General features: G+C 50.5%; 1 protein-coding gene across 1 annotated transcript; it reads left to right on the plus strand.

The window, feature by feature from the left end:
• The first annotated feature begins 3,564 nt into the window (after nt 1–3,564).
• KDM8 (lysine demethylase 8) lies at nt 3,565–16,431 on the plus strand. The gene is made up of 8 exons (XM_084819175.1): nt 3,565–3,577; nt 5,359–6,455; nt 6,607–6,773; nt 7,909–8,041; nt 8,428–8,475; nt 14,942–15,091; nt 15,649–15,741; nt 16,194–16,431. Exons 1-8 carry the CDS (start codon nt 3,565–3,567, stop codon nt 16,356–16,358), a joined length of 1,866 nt encoding a protein of 621 aa, XP_084675301.1. The 3' UTR covers nt 16,359–16,431.
• The last annotated feature ends 2,264 nt before the right edge of the window (nt 16,432–18,695 follow it).

An 18,695-nucleotide genomic window follows, 5' to 3' on the forward strand; every position in this document is an offset into this window, starting at 1 on the left:
GCTATGTGTATAGTAAAAGACAGAGGAAAGAAATGGTTGTTCAGCTATTAAATAAGGATGGTAAAATGATAACAGATGACAAAGAAAAGGCAGAGTTGCTCAATTCATACTTCAGCTCAGTCTTCTCCGGAAAGAGAGTCTATGACCCCCCTGGCAAAGGTGAAGTACAGGCTGAAGGGGCAGGATTGAGGCTTGAGATCAATAGGCATATGGTCAAGAAACACCTAATTACTTTGAATGAGTTCAAATCTCTAGGGCCAGATGAACTGCACCCCAGAGTAAGAAAAGAACTGGCAGAAGAACTCTCAGAACTGCTGTCTAGTCTCTTTGAGAAGTCATGGGGGACGGGGGAAGTGCCAGATGACTGGAGGAGGGCTGATGTTGTCCCTTTCTTCAAAAAGGGTAAAAAAGAGGAACCTGGGAATTGCAGACCAGTCAGTCTGACATCAATCCCTGGGTAGAGCAGATGATAAAGCAAGCCATCTGGAAGCACCTTGAAAACAATGCAGTGATGACTCGAAGCCAACATGGATTTGTCAAGAACAAATCCTGCCAGATGAATCTGATCTCATTTTTTGATCCGGTAACCTCCCTTGTAGACCGTGGGAATGCTGTAGACATCATATACCTCGACTTCAGCAAAGCTTTCGACAAAGTGGCCCATGATCTCCTGATGAGCAAACTAGCTCGAAGTGGGCTAGATGAAACAACGATCCGGTGGATCCACAGTTGGCTACAGAATCGGACTCAAAGAGTGCTTATCGATGGGACCTTCTCAAACTGGGGAGAGGTGACGAGTGGGGTACCGCAGGGCTCAGTCCGGGGCCCAGTGCTCTTCAACATTTTTATGAATGACTTGGAGGAGGAGATGCAGGGAATGCTGATCAAATTTGCTGATGACACAAAATCGGGCAGGATAGCTAAGACTTTGGAAGACAGAAACAAAATTCAAAGTGATCTGGATAGACTGGAGCGCTGGGCAGAAAACAATAGAATGACATTTAATAGGGATAAATGCCAAGTTCTGCCCCTAGGAAAAAGAAACCAAATGCACAGTTACAAGATGGGGGATACGTGGCTCAACAACACTACAAGCGAGAAGGATCTTGGAATTGTTGTCGATCACAAGCTGAATATGAGCCCACAATGTGATGTGGCTGCAAAAAAGGCAAATGCTCTTTTGGGCTGCATTCATAGAAGCATAGCTTCCAAATCCCGGGAAGTATTAGTTCCCCTCTACTCAGCACTGGTTAGGCCTCATCTGGAGTACTGTGTCCAGTTCTGGGCACCACACTTGAAGAAGGATGCAGACAAACTGGAGAGGGTTCAGAGGAGGGCAACAAAGATGACCAGGGGACTGGAAACAAAGCCCTACGAAGAGAGACTGAAAGAACTGGGCCTGTTTAGCCTTGAGAAGAGAAGACTGAGGGGAGATATGATAGCACTCTTCAAGTACTTGAAAGGTTGTCACAGAGAGGAAGGCCAGGATCTCTTCTGGATCATCCCAGAGTGCAGGACACGGAATAATGGGCTCAAGTGACAGGAAGCCAGATTCCCGCAGAACATCAGGAAAAACGTCCCGACTGTTAGAGCAATACGGCAATGGAACCAATTGTCTGGGGATGTGGTGGGCTCTCCCACGCTGGAGGCATTGAAGACGAAGCTGGACGGCCATCTGTCAGGGATGCTTTGACTTGGATTCCTGCACTGTGCAGGGGGTTGGGCTCGATGGTCTTATAGGCCCCTTCCAACCCTACTATTCTGTGATTCTATGATGCTATGAAAAAGCGAGAAACAAAACTACTGTGGTGAGAAAGCAAGGCCTCTGCCCACGTTATGAGTGCACTTGCTGGGGCTAGCCCACATGCCCCAAACCTGGGTTCAAACATGAAAACCCAAACAGTGGCAAAATCCCTGCCTCCAATGGCTCATCTGAACTAGGATGTAGTGGGAACATGTTTTCATAGATGACAGTCTCAGGATGAACTGACAGATTATACTGGCTGCTACCCATGGGGAGGGGAAAAGCGGTCTCTGAGCCTGGCCCTCCTGGTCGATAAGCCCCTAAGAAGGTTCTTCACTGACTCCTGGAAAGTCTTGGGGAATTTCCTCCCCCACTCCCTGTCCCCGCTGGGCTTCTCCTAGCTCCGCCAAAATCCCCGATTCTTGAGTGCAGCATCTGAAGGCTCCCTATGACAGCATCCCCCTCATTTTTTATTATTTATTACATTTATATCCCACCTTTTTTCCTCTTTGTGGAACCCAAGGTGGCATACATAATCCTCCTCCTCTCCATTTTAGCCTCACAACAACAACCCTGTGAGGTAGGTTGGGCTGAGAGTCTGTGACTGGCCCGAAGTCACCCAGTGAGCTTCCATGGCCGAGTGGGGACTAGAACCCAAATCTCCTGGCTCCCAGTCCAACACTCTAGCCACACCACCACACAGGCTCTTTGCCCCATTCCAGCAAACCATCATGGAGTTATTCCTCTCCCGTTTTTCCTGATGTGCGCACTTTTGCCTGAAGAAGCCAAAATCCCCGATTCTTGACTGCAGCATCTGATGTGCTGTTTCAACGCTGGCAAAGACCTTGGGCAAAGCACAGATAGTCCCAGGTGTAGCAGAGAGAGCAACCAGTTCAGTCCAGGGTCATGCACTGGAATTGCAAGGAGGTTTTGCAGGAACAGGCAGAGGCGAGCTCAAAAAAGTCCAGAGGTCAATCCACAAGAGTCAGTTATATTGAACGTCAAGGCCAGTCAATTATTATATATTTTATTTCTATACCACCCAGTAGCTGAAGCCCTCTGGGGTGTCCGAGAGGGTGGTCCAGGTGCATAGCCAAGGGTCTAGGAACCTGCCCGTTCTGGTATCTTGAAGTGAAATACAGAGGTCAAGGCGCTGTTGTTTGCAGCAGAGCTTCGGCTGTGCTGATTTATAGCTGGACGTTGATCAGCACAGCTGGCTAATTAGGTCAGCGTGTTGCTTTTAAGGGAGGCCCCACGCTCTGACTTCCTTTTGTTCTTTTACTGCTTGCGTCTGATTCTACGCTGTTCAGAGGGATGAATTATCTCAGGCTACGCTTCCAGCATTTGGGGGAATTCAGGAACTGTTCAAGAGAGGCCAGGTTGCTCTTGTAATGGATCCAGGGGAGGACTGTCAGCCAAGGCCTCCTGTTCCTCGCCTAGCTCTGGCTGGGGCCCATTGTGCTGGCTCTCCCCCTCCTCTTCTTCTTCAGACGAATCCTCCTCCAAGCAGGGCATGACACCTGAAGCCCCCCCCCCCCGAGCATACCACCCTCACAGTTTTGTCCCATTCCAGCAAACTGCCATGGAGTTATAGCTTCCACGCACACCCTTTCTCCTTCTCTGGGCACTTTCTCCCTGCTCGCAATGACCCGTGATCCTAAGACCTCACCAGATCACCACTCCAATAAAGCTCTTGTACAACAGAAAAGCAACTTTACACAACAACGGGGAAGCGATTTAACACAACATTGGGGAACAGAAGTAACGTAAACATCAGAGACGTGCATCAACACTGAGGCTCATTACTCCTAACTGGCAAAATGGGAGCACAAGGTAGGGATGTACGAAAGTCACTTAACTTGAATGAAATTTTATTCGCGGGGGGGGGGGGAGGCGCTCCGTCCCTCCACCCCCAAATCCTGGCCAGCCGGGACGCAAATGGCAGCGGCCGTAGCTGCTGCCGTTTGCGTCCCTGCAGTCAGCTGTGATAGGCTACGTAAATGTTTACGTAGCCTATCACGGCTGAGTAAAAAAACACCCCCCCCGCGCGTACGTAAATGGCGGTGCCCATGGGCGCCGCCATTTGCATTCCTTATTTTGGCACGTCTAGTCTACGTAAACATTTACATAGACTACGGCAAAAATAAGGGGAATGCAAATAGCGTAGCATCTACACTATTTGCGTTCCCCTTATTTTCGACGTAGTCTACATAAATGTTTATGTAGACTAGACGTGCCAAAATAAGGAATGCAAGTGGCGGCGCCCATGGGCGCTGCCATTTGCGTTCGCGCGGTTTTTTTTTTTTACTCAGCCATGACAGGCTACGTAAACATTTACGTAGCCTATCACGGTGTTTTTTTAAAATCTAGCCTTGATAGGCTACGTAAACCTTTACGTAGCCTATCACTTTTTTTGGTGTGTGTTTTTTTTTTTTACTGGAAATGGCGGCGGCGGCAGCCGGTCGGAAGACCGGCCTCCGCTGCAGCCAGGAGGATTCGCCCAAGGTAAGTCCCGTCCCGGGGGGGGGGGGCGGCAGACCATTTCGCCACCAATTTCAGGGGGCCGAATGCACTGGCATTTGGCCTCCCTGAGATTCGTGGCGAAATTCTCTGACATCCCTAGTGCAAGGTGATTCTGAAGGCTCGAAAGAGCGCTCTAGGGCTTTGATGTGCTGGAAAGACAGGCAAGTTACTTTAGTTAGCTAGGTTATGGAGGGCACGGCCAGGTGAAAGACACCCTCCCAGGAACACACGGATCATACCAAATTTAAAGTGGAGGGTTGGGTACACAGCAACTGAACCACAGGGGAGCCAAATTAAAGAAAAACAATGGAGTAAAAGTACTCTGCAAAAATGCAGCTTCCCACAGGTAAACCCCAGGGTAGCTATGACATCATGTGTCCCTAATAACTTTAAGCCACAAGAGCATCAGAGAAAACCTCCCATGTAGACGGGGCCCTGGTCTCACTGATTCACACAGAAACCACAAACCCTATTCTCTCTGTCTCTCTCATCCACAGCCAGACAGAAGCACTCCTTTGAAGCCACATTCTCCTGTTCCACCAACAACCCCCATTGAACAGAGAATCAAGTGACTTTACCCTCAGGATCCAAAACAGCTTGTGTGGGGGGGGGGGCGCCACACAAAATAATAAAATATTAATAATAATGCTGATAATAAAAGCAATATTCTCAGAGCAACACAGAAAAGCTGTGTTTGGAATCCAGCAGCAAGTCCTGAGAGCATCCAAAATCCACTCCTTTGGATGTTATCCTCAGAACCACAACACGGGAAAGCAGTTTTTCATGAATTTCTCCAGACTCCCAACCCAGAGAAAGGAAAGGTTTTAAACCCACATTGGGTCAAATTAATGAGCCTACACCAGCCAGCCAGCCAGCCCACAGAGGGAAAGATTTTTAAAAATGAATTGGGAACAATACAGCAATGGAAATGGGCATTTTTAAATTAATTTATGCTTATTATTGTGCTTAAAAATATTTCCCCCCAAGAAGTGAGGTTTTAAAATTAATTTAAATGGTTAAGCCCACCCACAAGAGGGAATTGGCCCCCCCACGGATTTTTCAAAAAAGTAATTTGTGCTAGGGAAAATGAGACCCCCCCCCCGCAACGGGGAAATCATCCTCTCCCCCCGCCCCCAGACGAAACGAGACCAGCAAGTGGCAGCAGCAAGAAGTATTTAAAAAGCAGAAAGAAAATGGCCATCCCGCTGTAGCAACCCGAGTCACGACCGCCAGGCGAGCAGCGGCGCCCAGGACGGGGGGATCCGCCAGCGGGCGCCCCGCCCCGCCCCGCCCCGCCGCCCCTGGCCGGGCGCGCAAGACACTGGGGTTGAGCGGAACGGAAGGCCGGGCTGCCCCGGCAGCCACAGACCGGGGAGCCGCCCGCCCGCCCGCGGGGACCTGGCGGCAGAGCGGTGCTCGAGGCGGCGCCCCCGCCCCGGCAGAGCGCCCCGGGAGGCCCGCGAGCGGCAGCCGCCCAGGCGGCCGTGCGGCGCGGCGCGGCCGGCGAGCGCGCGCGTCCGGGCGGGGGGGCCGAGCTCGCCCCGCCCCGCGAGGGGGCGGGAAGCGCCGCCCGCTGCGCCCGCCTCCGCTGCGCGCGCCGCCTCCCGCCCGCCCGCCGCGGGCCCTTCTCGGCGCGGCCCTGGCGACGGCGCCGCGCGGAGCCCCCGCCCTGGCGGCCGCCCCCCCGCCGCAGCCGCGGGGCGCCGGCCCGGCCGCGGCGGGAGAGGCCGGCGCGTGGGCGGCCGCGCGGCGCCTGCTGCCGCGCACGCGCGAGGCCTTCGCGCGCGGCTGCGGCGGCGCCGGCGCGGCGGAGCGGGGCGCGGCGCTGCTGCTGCGGCAGGCGGCCGAGCTGCTGTACGGCCCGGCGGCGGGCGGCGCGGCGGCGGGCGAGGCCTGCCTGCGGCTGGGCGAGCGGCTGTGCGACTACGCGTGGGAGAAGCTGCACACGGGCCCGTGGCGGGAGGTGGGCCGCGGCTGGCGCCAGGCCTACGCCTGCGGCTGCCTGCTGCGCGCGCTCGGCCTGTGCGCGCGCGGCGCCGGGGCCGCGCGCGAGGCGCTGCGCGCCTGCGACCTGGGGCTGCTGCTGGGCGCGCCCGTGCTGGACGGCGTGCTGGGCAGGCTGGTCGGCGTCCTGCAGCGGCACCTGCCGGGCCCCGCGGGGGCTGCCGCGCCGCCGCCCCCGGGGAAGGTGGGTGAGCGAGCGAGCGAGCGAGCGGGCGGGCGGGGCGGCTCCCTTCGCGCGCGGCCGCCGGAGCGGGCGGCGTCCCGCTCCGCCGCTGGCGAGCGCGCGCGCGCGGGGCGGCGGACGCGAGCCACGCGCGGCCTGCTGCTCGTTGCAGAGACCGCGGACGGCCGTCGCCGCGGCGCCCGCTGTGGGAGCGGAGGAGGCGGTCCCCCGGCTGCCGCGCCCGTCGCTGGAGCGTTTCCGAGACGAGCACCTGGTCCCGCAGAAGCCGCTGGTCTTGGAGGGGGTCGTGGACCACTGGCCCTGCCTGAGGAAGTGGAGGTGAGGCGAGGCGAGGCGAGGCGGGCCGCGGGCGCGTGCGGCCGCCTCTGGCCCCGGGGCCGCGCAGCGCCTGCTTCCTCGCGAGCAGCGGGCCCGGCCGCCGCGCCGCCCCTCCCTCGCGCGGCCGGGCCCGGCCTCTCCGCATGGCCCCTGAAGCAGGGCGCGCGAGCCGACACGGGGGCCCCTCGGGCGCCTGTGCGTGGCCCTTGAGCCGCTGCAGCACTTGGCTCGGCCGGCGCTTGGGCCTCCCGGGCGGCGCTGCCCGCGCGGAAACATGGCCGCCGGGCCCGGCCGGGGATCTCCGAAGTGCCGCGCTGCTCAGAACTGTCGTGTTTTGTGCGTCGCTTCCGCAGAAGGGGCGCTAGGAAGCGCTCGGAACGACGCCGGGCTGCTCCTCCGGTTGCTCATCGCTTAGGTCGCAGGTATCACAAGCGGCAGCGCCCCGCAGCATAGGGATCGCAGCAGGCTGTGCCAGGGGGTCCTGCCTTGTGCAAGGATTGCTAGAATGCGCCCTCAGCCAGCACACACTTTCTGAAAAGACTCCTGCGTGCAGGGAGGGTACTACTTGTTTCCAAACCCACTATCCCCACATGGTATAATAAAGCTGTGTGAAAAAGCAGCAAAGAGCAAAAAGAACACCCTCAGTCAATGTCCAGATTGGAAAAGGCTCTGCCTGAGGGAGAGCCTTGCCCTGGGCTAGGTGGCCTGACGGCCTGTCTGCACGAGCCGCCTGCACAGTGGGGCCATTCTGCAGGGGGTGAGCCAACCCTGCCCTCTTTGCCAAATGCCAACGCTCAGCAAGTTCTTCACCTGTCGTGAGCAGCGTGTTGATGGTCTGGTATGCCTAAGCTGTGGGAAGCAGCATGCCCTCGGCCCTGAGCTGTTGGCCCATGGCAGTGGAACCTTTAAGGTTGCCAAACAGTTGTGGCAGTGTTACATCCTTCTTGCTGATATTTTATAAATTGAAAGAAGGGGAAGTGTTGCTGTAGGCCCTGCCTACGTATTTCTCTCACCACAGGGGCTCCTGCAAGCCCATGTAATAACCAGATTAGATATGGCAAGAAAGATGCCCTGAAACATTTCCAAGATGCCTTGGGAAAGGTCCCTGCTATGGATGTCTCTTGCTTTGTCGCAGTGTGGATTACATCCGCCAGGTGGCAGGCAGCCGCACTGTCCCTGTGGAGCTGGGCTCTCGCTACACTGACGAGGACTGGACCCAGAGCCTCATGACTGTCGACAGTTTCATCGAGCAACACGTTGAGAATGAGGTCTGGCCACAAAACAGTCTGGCTGGGGAAAGGGGGAAAGGGAATGGTTTGTTTTATTTGCTCTTGCTGTATTTCTGTGTTTTAATCTGGAAGCCACATTGAGGACCCTTTTAATATGGAAATGAAATCGGAGGCAGTTCTCTTGATGTAGGACTGTGCAGGTTTTCACGTTGCACAATGTTCTTTGGGGAGAATGCAAAGGCAGGGCAGCCCTGGCTGCCTCTGGCGGAGTTCAGTAGGGCAAGGGGTGGTTTGCAGGCCAGAGGGGTGGGACCTGCTACATGAGAGAGACTGCAGGATGTCCCACCATATTCTTTGCTGAAGCTCAACTTGCTTCAGTATGAGAATAAGACTTCCCATTAATTTCTTTTTTTTCTTCCTTTCAGTTCCAGAACCTGACTGGATATCTTGCTCAGCACCAACTTTTTGACCAGGTAAATCTGAGAATGACTCCTCCTCGATCGTCTTTAACAAGAGGGAATATCCTGTGTTCGTTGAAACGTTTTGAGATCCCCCACTCCAGAATCACACATCTGGGAAGGATTCAAAAGAACGTCAACCCCTTTCTGGAGGCAGGGCCATTATCTGGCAGCCCCCGCCCTTCATTCTCTGAATATGACCCAGGGGGCTTCAGTGACACATGCAAGGGATGCAGTTGTTAGGAGAGGCCTTTCATCCTGCCCTGGATCACAATTGTGCAATAACCAGACAGTTATTCTTAAGTGGATGGATTTGGTTACAATCTCTCATATGACTTATTCTTGCTGGTACCTATTATATAAGATGTAATTTGATCTGGAGAGTTACTTTACAACTCTGACTGTGCCCCACCTAGGGAAATCACATACAGCACTGCATCTACAATGCATGCCCTCTGCCTTCCTGGAGGGAAGGTTTGGCAATACCCCAGTCCATCAGAGACTCTGTATCTGCGGATCTGGGGAGGTTGAGGATGTCTCTCATTACTTACTAAGGTGTTCTCTATGGCCATCCTAGACATAAATTTCTTGCCATCATTCTCCGGTGCCCTTAGAACAGATATGTGTTCTTTTTCTGGCACTGATGCTTCTACCACTGCCCAGGTAGCAAAATTTGCCTTGGCAGCAAGGAAAATACATGCTAAAGCCCAAACAGCCTAGTGGGGATGATTCTGTTGGATGTGTGAATTTATGTTTATACAAATATGTGACTGTACTATACTGTTTTTTTCTCCTTTTTTAATGTGCATTGTGGCAGCCTATGGCTTTATTTATTTATTTTATTTCATTTCTATACTGCCCAGTAGCTGAAGCTCTCTGGGCGGTTCACCAAAATTAAAACCAAACAGCACACAATAAAACAATATAAAACATATAGAACATTAAAACCGCAGCATAACAATAGAACCAGAATAAGACCTAGCAGCAGCGCAGGGATTTAAAATACAGACTTTAAACAGCAAAGCTAAAAGTCTAGAAAGCTAAAATGCTAAAATGCCTGGGAAAACAAAAAGGTCTTCACCTGGCGCCGAAAGGAATACAGTGTAGGTGCCAGCTCACTAGGGAGCTCATTCCACAGCTGGGGTGCCACAGCAGAAAAAGTCCTCCTTTCAGTAGCTACCCGCCTCACTTCCTTTGGCAGGGGCTCACGGAGGAGGGCCCTCCTTAAGGTCCGGGCAGGCATGTATGGGAGGAGGCGATCCTTCAGATAACCTGGCCCCAAGCCGTTAAGGGCTTTGAATGTTAGTACCAGCACTTTGAATCGGGCCTGGGAATGAACTGGCAGTCAGCGCAGTTGAAAAAGTACTGGCATAATATGAGCTCACTGGCCAGTCCCTGTTAACAATCTTTCTGCCCTATTTTGGACCAGCTGAAGTTTCTGGACCGTTTTCAAAGGCAGCCCCACGTATAAAGCATTGCAGTAACCCAGACGAGACGTGATCAGAGTGTGGATAACTGTAGCTAGGCTCTCTCTGTCCAGATAAGGGCGTAGTTGGTATACCAGCCTAAGCTAACAAAAAGTGGTCCAAGAGCACCCCCAAACTACGAACGTGATCCTTTAGGGGGAGTGCAACCCCCTCCAGAACAGGTTGAATATCACCTAGCCGGGCAGACGAACCACCCGCTAACAGTACCTCCGTCTTGTCTGGATTGAGTTTCAGTTTATTGGCCCTCATCCAGTTCCTTACCGTGCCCAGGCACTGATTCAGAGCAGCCACTGCCTCACCTGGTTTTGATGAGAAAGAGAGGTAGAGCTGGGTGTCATCCGCATATTGATGGCACCTCAGCCCACACCTCCGGATAACCTCCCCCGGATGTTTCATGTAGCACAGGTATCAAGGGAGCACAGTTATTACTTACGATGTCTAATCTAAAGTTCCATCATCTCTCTTCTGTTAGAGAGGCTCTCCTCCGTGTCCCACTAACATCTGATTTGCATTTGGCTGAAACACAGGAGTCTTCTGTGGGCTGAGGTGCTGGAATTCCCTTAGGCAGGGTAGCCCATCCCATGCTCTCCCGCTGGCTCACAAACACTCTCCTCCTTTTTAACAGGATGACTTTCTGCAAAAGGTTAATCCACCCATTGGTCTCTAGAGGCCAGCCAAACTACACCTCCTGCCCCCTCACAGTTTTCTCCTTGCCTGGGTCCAGAGCAGGGCTTTCTCAGGCCTCTCACTCTTCAGGGACTTGTGAGTACTCCCACTAGCCAGCGCTTCCTTTCTTTTTAGGAAGCTTGTCCTATCTCCTCTCTGTTTCCCTCCCTTTTCACCAAAAAGAGAAAGAGCCTGAGCAGGAAAGCAGCGGAGGAATGGCACAATGTTAGGCCTTGAGCAAGGCTGCCTAACGGCCCACCGAGCCAACTTCTTTGGATGCTCAAAAGATTCTGTGCCTGCACACAGACATAGAGGGGGCCCTGTTCAGCCAGGGTAAAAACTCCAGGCCCTCAGGCCATTTTGGCTTACAGGATCGGGCAGTGTCCCCAACAAAGCAGTGAGAGGATGCCAGGCTGTGTGGAACCCACATTGGGACAACTAGCCGTTCAAGCACTCAGGCAGTTTTCTTGGCCAAAGTGAATCCTGTGTACGGGCACCGTGAGAGGCAAGTGCTCCCTGCCCCTCCCGAGAGACGGGCCAGTCTCCGCTCAGACAGAGGCTGGGCCAGTGGGGAAGGGGCGGCAATTTTGCACCATTATTTTGAGCCCAAGTAAGCGAATTCCCCTTTTTGTCGCATTCTCACATGAAGGGTTTCCTCAAGAATGCCTAGACTGGCCAGGATTTGTATGTGACCCCACATGGCTTTCAGATGACTCATAGGTTTCCTTCATGAAAGCTTCACACAGTGCTCACGGTTTTAACCAAGGCTCAGTTTGAATCTGCAAACGGTTCCATTCAAGCTCCTTGCTTACAAGGTCCTGTCTTTGGTGGCTGTGAACACAGCTAGGAGAATGTTGGAAATGGGTACCGAAAGAAGGGCCTCTCCTGAAGATCTCAAAACTCGTCTCGTGTGGGAGAAGGCAGTCTTTCAGGTAGCCTGGTCCCAGGCTGTATGGGGCTTAGAGGCCATGAGGAGCAGTTTGAATTGCGCCCAGAAACAGACTGGTACCCGGTAAAGCTGTTGTAACAAGGGAGTCACGTGCTCCCTATAACTGGCCCTGCTTAACGGTCTGGCCGCAGCATTCTGGACTAGCTGAAGTTTCTGGACAGTTTTCAAAGGCAGCTCCACGTAGAGTGCGTTAGAGTAGTCCAAACAGGATGTAAGTAAAGCATGTGTGACTGGCCAGATCAGACATCTCCTCTAGGAACGGGTCCACTTGGCACACTAGCCTCAGCTGCGCAAAGGCTCTCCTGGCCACTGCTGAAACCTGGGCATCCAGGTTCAGGGCCCAGTCCAGAAGTACACCCAGACCGCGGGCCTGAATCTTCAGGGGAGTGCAGCCCCACCCAGCACAGGTTGAATCCCTATTCCTTGATTTGCCCCTTGAGTAACCAGGAGCACCTCTGTCTTGTCTGGATTAAGCTTCTTTGTTGTTTGCCCTCATGCAGTCCATTATGACATCAGACACCAATTTAGAAATAGAACAGCTTCCTTGGATTTAGATGGAAACGAGAGATAGAGTTGGGTGCCATCAGCATACTGGCGGCACCAAACCCTGGACAATCTCTCCCAGCCGTTTTGTGTGTAAATAGCATGGGAGATAAGGTGGAACCTTGAGCGACACCACAGGCCAACAGCCACGGTGTCGAACAGGAATCCCCCAGCACCGCCTCCTGAGATCCCCCACTCCCAGGAGGACCAGTGCCGCCGTATAACAGTGCCTCCCAGTCCCACCTCAGACAGGTGCCTCAGAAGGATACCATGGTCAATGGTATCGAAAGCTGGCGAGAGGCCCAGCAGAACCAACAGGGACATGCTCCCCCTGTCCAGATCCTGGAGTAGATCATCCACCAAGGCGACCAAAACAGTCTCTGCCCCATAACCAGGCCTGAAGCCAGATTGAAATGGATCTAGGTAATCCACATCTTCCAGAAATCCCTGGAGCTGAAAAGCCACCACAGGCTCCAGCACTTTGTCCAAGAATGGAATATTGGAGACCGGCTGGAGATTTATTTACTTATTTACTTACTTACAATATTTATATACCGCTCCACATCAAAAGATTTCAGAGCTGTGAGCAGCTCCAAAATTATACAGTACAGTAGGTTTCAGGGAGATTCTTTTTCAAAAAAGGTCTTTCCACTGCCTCTTTTAGGCAAAACGGAACCACACCTTGCTGTAAAGAGGTTTCACCACTACCTTTACCCACTCAACCTCCCCCCACTTTTATAAACCTACCAAGCTCATTGTTCACCAGTTCCAAAATGCCTAAGAACTGATCCAGTGAGAGGGGCTGCAAGTTCTGTGGCCTTTGACAGAAACACCTGCTGGAAGACCTTTAATGAAGTGGTCACCTGGGCCTCACCTACCTTGGTGAGGCATTGCAAGATCAATCTTCTTGCATCAGCTGGTGCCACCTTTGGAAGGCTAGTTTTGCAATAGGTCATAGTCTTGTCCAGATTCTGCTGTTATACATCCTTTCAGAGGATGTCCTCCCACTCCAAGGAACATTGGACTCGCCCTGAATGTTCCTTCTATTTGAAGATTCAAGGAAATTGTGTCCCCACCCAGTAAAGGGCCTGCCGCAAATAACATTATGGATCCTGTTTTGTAGGAACTTGTTCCCAGATTTGTTCAATAGAATCTCTTTCCTTGTTATTGTTAACTGTTTTCTTATGTTACATGTTGTTTCCAGAACTTGAGCCCAGTTGAATGTTTTGACTCTGTCAGTTAGTTTTTTCCAATGACATTTAATAGTATATTATGGCATGCTGCAAAATGGGAAGAGTTTCTCCCCACCAACGGAGGCAGGAAATTTAGTTTAGCCTTGCCTCCAGAGACCAAAGGGTGGCTTAAGCCTTCACAGGATGTCCACCCATTTCCAAGTAGAAGGAACACTCGTGGTAAGTCCAGTGTTCTTGTTCAATAAGCAAAAGGCTTGCCAAGAGGTTAATGATTTAAATCCCCCCTTTTGCGGGGAGGGGTATCCGTATCTCCTGTTCCTGATCTCTTTTTTATCTTCTTCTATATTGTTGAATAACATTTTACTCAAACTGTTGTAAGTTGTCTTGGGCATTTTAATGGAAAAGTAGAGCATAGATGCGGTAAATAAATGCAGGCAGATGCCCCTTGCACTTGGCATGATACAGTCGCCAGGTTAGTGTTTGTGTCAACTCACAAGCTGATTTTCTCTGCATACATACGCTATGTTGGCAAAACAGAACACCCTCCTGGCTTTTTTTCTAACCAACAGGAGAAGGTTCCACGAGACAGAGGGAAAGCAAACAAGTGCATAAAGCACAAGGAACCCTAAAAAATATAATTGAAGAGTTTCATAAGAATATTGATAAGGATTAATATATTTTTTATATTTGACAAGTATACCAGTTAACTTGTTTCAAAACTTCTTCAGAAAAACATTCCTCAAACACTTCCTTCAGAGAAACACCTCTTTACTGTTTTCTCACTGTTGTTCTTACAGTTCTTGTTCCAGTTAGTCTCAGTTGGTTCCGGCGCACTCAGGGTTCACTGAGTAACAAATAAGAATGTTTGTTATCTACATGCTGAAAATATACAGAAATTTATATTAAAAGAAATAATGAAAAGTTTATATGAGAAATTATTTGCTTGAATTGAGCCAAAATCTCACCCTGGAGGGTATGAGGCAACTCCCCGGAGAGAACATTCCATAGGGAGATACATCTCATCTGATACGAATCCTCCTGAACTTTAACCTTCAACTGCAACAGAACATTACAATTAATGAAAAATGAGTTTTATAAAAAGCATATAACACCCTGCTCAGAGAAGAATTACCTTGAAAAGAAACTGGGCTGCTGAGACCAGAACCATTGCTTGCAGCATCCTTCTTCAGAAAGACTGTTTGAGTTGCTACTGCAAATGTAAGCTCTGCTCCACCTTGTTTATAAGGAGTCAGCTGTAGAAAAATCTACAGGGATCTTGAAGACCCAGCATTAAATGTGTTAAGTCACATATCGAACCAGCCGAGTCTTTTTTCAAATATCTGCTTGATTTGTAAATCCTTACTAGTACATAACAAATAATGGAATGTCTTCTACAAAAATACAGATACATTAATTTATCATTAAGACCATTAGGTGCCATCTTGGATAATTTGTAAATCCAGAACACCTCCCTCTGGGGCATCAATACATCTAATGGCATGCATGTAGATGGAATAGAACGAATATGTTACAATGCAAAAAATCTTAAGTTCAGTGTCGACTCACAAGCTGATTCTCTGCATACATATGCTATGTTGGCTAAACAGAACACCTTCCTGGATTTTATTTCTAACTGTTTCCAGATCCCAGAACTGAAGCAGGATATTGGCATCCCTGACTATTGCTGCCTGGGCAAAGGAGATGAAGATGACATAACTGTTAATGCCTGGTTTGGCCCAGCAGGGACCATCTCACCTCTTCATCAGGACCCACAGCAGAATTTCTTAGTCCAGGTTTGTCCTTTCAACCTTCTTTCCAGGCTCCAAAGGGGACGGGGTGATGGGCAAGACACAACCGTGGTTCTGTGTCGTTGGGGGGGGGGGGGTACTTCTTTCTGTGCAGGCAGCAGCAGAGGCAGGAAATGCCTCTCCTGAAGTCACCAAAGGAGAGATCTCCACATCCAGAGATCTGACTTGAGGTGCTGATCATATAAGAGCATGTCCCTGCACTGAGGCAGTGATGGGGTGCCAGGGAAGAGAGCCCCCGAGAAGTGGTGCTTGCAGTCATGAAACAGAAAGCCTGTGTTGTCTAAAGGCCCCTGTGATGACATGGTTTCCTAATGCTGGCCTACCAGCTTGTGGGAAGGGTGGGGTGTTTCTGTTTGGCCTTGTGTTATATAACTGCGACTCTCATCTGCAAAAGGAGAATGGCAAGGAGCTAACCCATCCTGTTCCATTTCTGTACTCAAGGGACGTCAAGGGAGGCTTCTGTACTCAAGCCTGATGATTAATCAGCAAAGTTAAACTTTCGGGATGATAGGCAAAGGGATCTTTATCTTTTCCACCTCCAGGTCATGGGACGGAAATACATCCGCCTGTATTCTCCCCAGCAATCTGAAAAGCTGTATCCACATGAAGGCCACATCCTTCACAACACCAGTCAGGTGCGTGACTCATGCAGCATCCTTCAAAATGGCTGTTCAGTTATTCCACTGTGGCTTTGAAAACAAAGCAGATGTTGAAGCCTTTGGCACAACTCCCTAGTGCCATCCCCCCATGACCACGCCTAATGGGGCTATCCTATTGCTTATTTGGCACGCTCTGACATTTCCTAAGCCTGGTATGCCACTACTTTGCTCCATTTTTCATTTCCCTGCTGTTGCGAGCAACGGGGCTGGTCCCAATTTTCCCATGTTGGGGGCGTGAGATGGCCAGGGGATTGCAGCCAAAGTATGTGCAAGCGCACCAGTTGCATATTCTCCTCCATTTTACTCATTCCCCTCCCCTCCCCTGCATCTTTTCTGTTAACTTCTAAATTTTGGACTTGTGCTCTTATTCTTTGTAAAGCAGTGAGTACATAGATAAATAACATCGAAGTCCTATGTTTCCTTTCCAGGTGGATGTGGAAGATCCTGACTTGGTGAAATTCCCCAAGTTTAAAGCAGCTGCGTTTCAAGCCTGTGTCTTGAGCCCTGGTGAAGTTCTGTTTATCCCAGTTAGCTACTGGCACTATGTGCGGGCCATGGACACCAGCTTCTCTGTTAGCTTCTGGTGGTCATAGTTTTTACTGGGAGCACTTAACTCTTCTGCTAAGCCACCTCAAGTAAGACAAATAAAGTTACCAGCCTGTGGGATTTGTTGAGGACTTGTGATTAAGTATTGTGACTAAGACCCAAGGCAGTCACACAGATCTTACATGTAGTTTTTGAGGGAGGGGGAAACAGGAACCTGTCCCTCTTCGGGCATTTTTAAATGGCTGTCTTAAAACTTGAATCAGAATAAGACAACACATGCAGTAATATTTGAATCATGTGTTCTGTACTAGGATCATAGAATCCCAGAGTTGGAAGGGGCCATTTCAGCCATCGAGCCCAACCCCCTGCTCAGTGCAAGGATCCAGTGTAAAGCATCCCTGGCAGGTGGCTGTCCAGTCTCTGCTTGAAGACCTCCAGTGACGGAGGGCCCACCGTCTCCCCAGGCAGTTGCTTCCATTGAACTGGTTCACACAGCATGACAGTCCACTGTAGGCTGTGCGGGCGCTGTGTTGTGCTGGGTGCCTGGAGGCGCCATTTTTGTATGGTGCCCACGTGTGCCCGGGTTGCTGTGGGTTGTCATAATTTGTGAACCCAGGCTGCAGGGATTATTTGAGGTTAGATGACCCTACAATAAACCATGGGTTATTGCAGGGTTGCCTAACCCTCAAACAGCCCCTGCTGCCTGGGTTCACACAGCATGGCAAGCTGAGCACCAGGCACAATGCAACAGCACCCATGGGTAAATTAACCCACAGGCTGTCACGTCATGCAAACCAGGTCATTGTCTGACTGCTCTGACCATTAGGAAGTTTTCCTGAGGTTCAACTGAAATCTGCCTTCTTGTAATTTAAACGTTATTTCACATCCTGCAGTCTTGGATGAGAGAACAGGCTGCGGCCCTCTTCTGTGACAACTTTTAGGTACTTGGAAAGTGCTATCATATCCCCCCTCAGTCTTCTCAAGGCTAAACATATCCAGTTCCTTCAATCTTTCCTTGTAGGACTTAATTTCTAGTCCCCTGATCAATCTCATTGGCCTTCTCTGAACTCATTCCAGTTTATCTGAATCCTTCTTAAAACTGTGGTGACCAGAACTGGGCACAGCATTTGAGATGAGGTCTGACCAGCGCAGAGTAGAGTGGAATAATTACTTACCGTGATTTAGAAACTACTTCTGTTGATGCAACCTAAAATTGCATTTGCCTTTTTTTGCAGCCACATCACACTGCTGACTCATGTTCAACTTGTGATCTTCTACAACTGGAAGATGTTTTTCACACATATTATTAACAAGCCAGGTATCCCCCATCTTATCCCATTGCATTTGATCTTTTTTCCTAAATGAAGAACTTTGTACTTGTCTCTGTTGAATTTCGTTATTTTCTGCCCAGTTTTCTAGCCTATCAAGATTGTTTTGAATTTTGTTTCTGTCTTCTAAGGTATTAGCTATCCCACCCAATTAGTGGCAACTACAAGTTTGGTAAGGATTTCCCCTGCTGCTGCTTCTGTCACTAATAAAATGTTGAGGAATAGCCTTGCAGAACCCTGCTCAATACCTCCTTCCAATTTGGTGTGGAACCACTGATGAGCGTTCGGGAGTACAGCTGTGGATCCACCTAGTTAGTAGTGTCACTGAAGCCACTTAATTATCTTGCTAATCAATATCATGGGGCACTTTGTCAAATGCTTTACTGAAGTCAAGATTTGTCCACAGCATTTCCACAATCTATTAAGGAAGTTACCCAATAGAAAATGAAATGAGATTAGTCTGGCAGGACTTGTTCTTTACAAATTCATGCTGGCTTCCAGTAATCATTACATTAGTGTCAAGGTGTCTACAGATCACGCGCTTTATAATCTGTTCTAGAATCTTCCCAGGCATTGATATCAGACTGAACAGTCTATAATCCTCAGATCATCCTTTTTGAAGATAGGGACGTTTGCCCTCCTCCGATCCTCCATCCATTCTGCATGATTTATCAAAGAGGATAGATAGAGGTTCCGAGTCCATCAGCTAGCTCCTTCTACATCCTAGGATGCAATTCCTCTGGACCTGGGGACTTGAACTCATTTAAGGTGCTTAGATATTCCCTCACTATCCCACACAGATCCTCTTGGGAGAAGACTGAGCCAAAATGGGAGTTGAGCACTTCCACCTTCTGTCACCTGTCAACATGTTTGCCATCTTCGCTATGCAGCTTGTCTACCATTATGTATGTTTTTCTTTTACTTTGAACATGTCTGAAGAAGCCCTTTTTGTTATTCTTGGCATCCCTCACCAACCTCAGCTCATTCTGAGTTTTAGCTTTCCTGACACCATCTCTGCAATTCTGGACTACCTACTTGTACACTTCCTTAGTGACG

The sequence above is a fragment of the Heloderma suspectum genome, chromosome 12 (genome assembly GCF_057233095.1).
Source record: "Heloderma suspectum isolate Gila_16-S chromosome 12, 16-S_ref, whole genome shotgun sequence".
Taxonomy (NCBI): Eukaryota; Metazoa; Chordata; class Lepidosauria; order Squamata; family Helodermatidae; genus Heloderma; species Heloderma suspectum.

Coding starts and splice junctions, on each gene's coding strand:
- KDM8 (XM_084819175.1), top strand. Junction 8,476..14,941: donor AGCACCAACTTTTTGACCAG/GTAAATCTGAGA, acceptor AACTGTTTCCAG/ATCCCAGAACTGAAGCAGGA. Junction 15,742..16,193: donor TCCTTCACAACACCAGTCAG/GTGCGTGACTCA, acceptor TTTCCTTTCCAG/GTGGATGTGGAAGATCCTGA.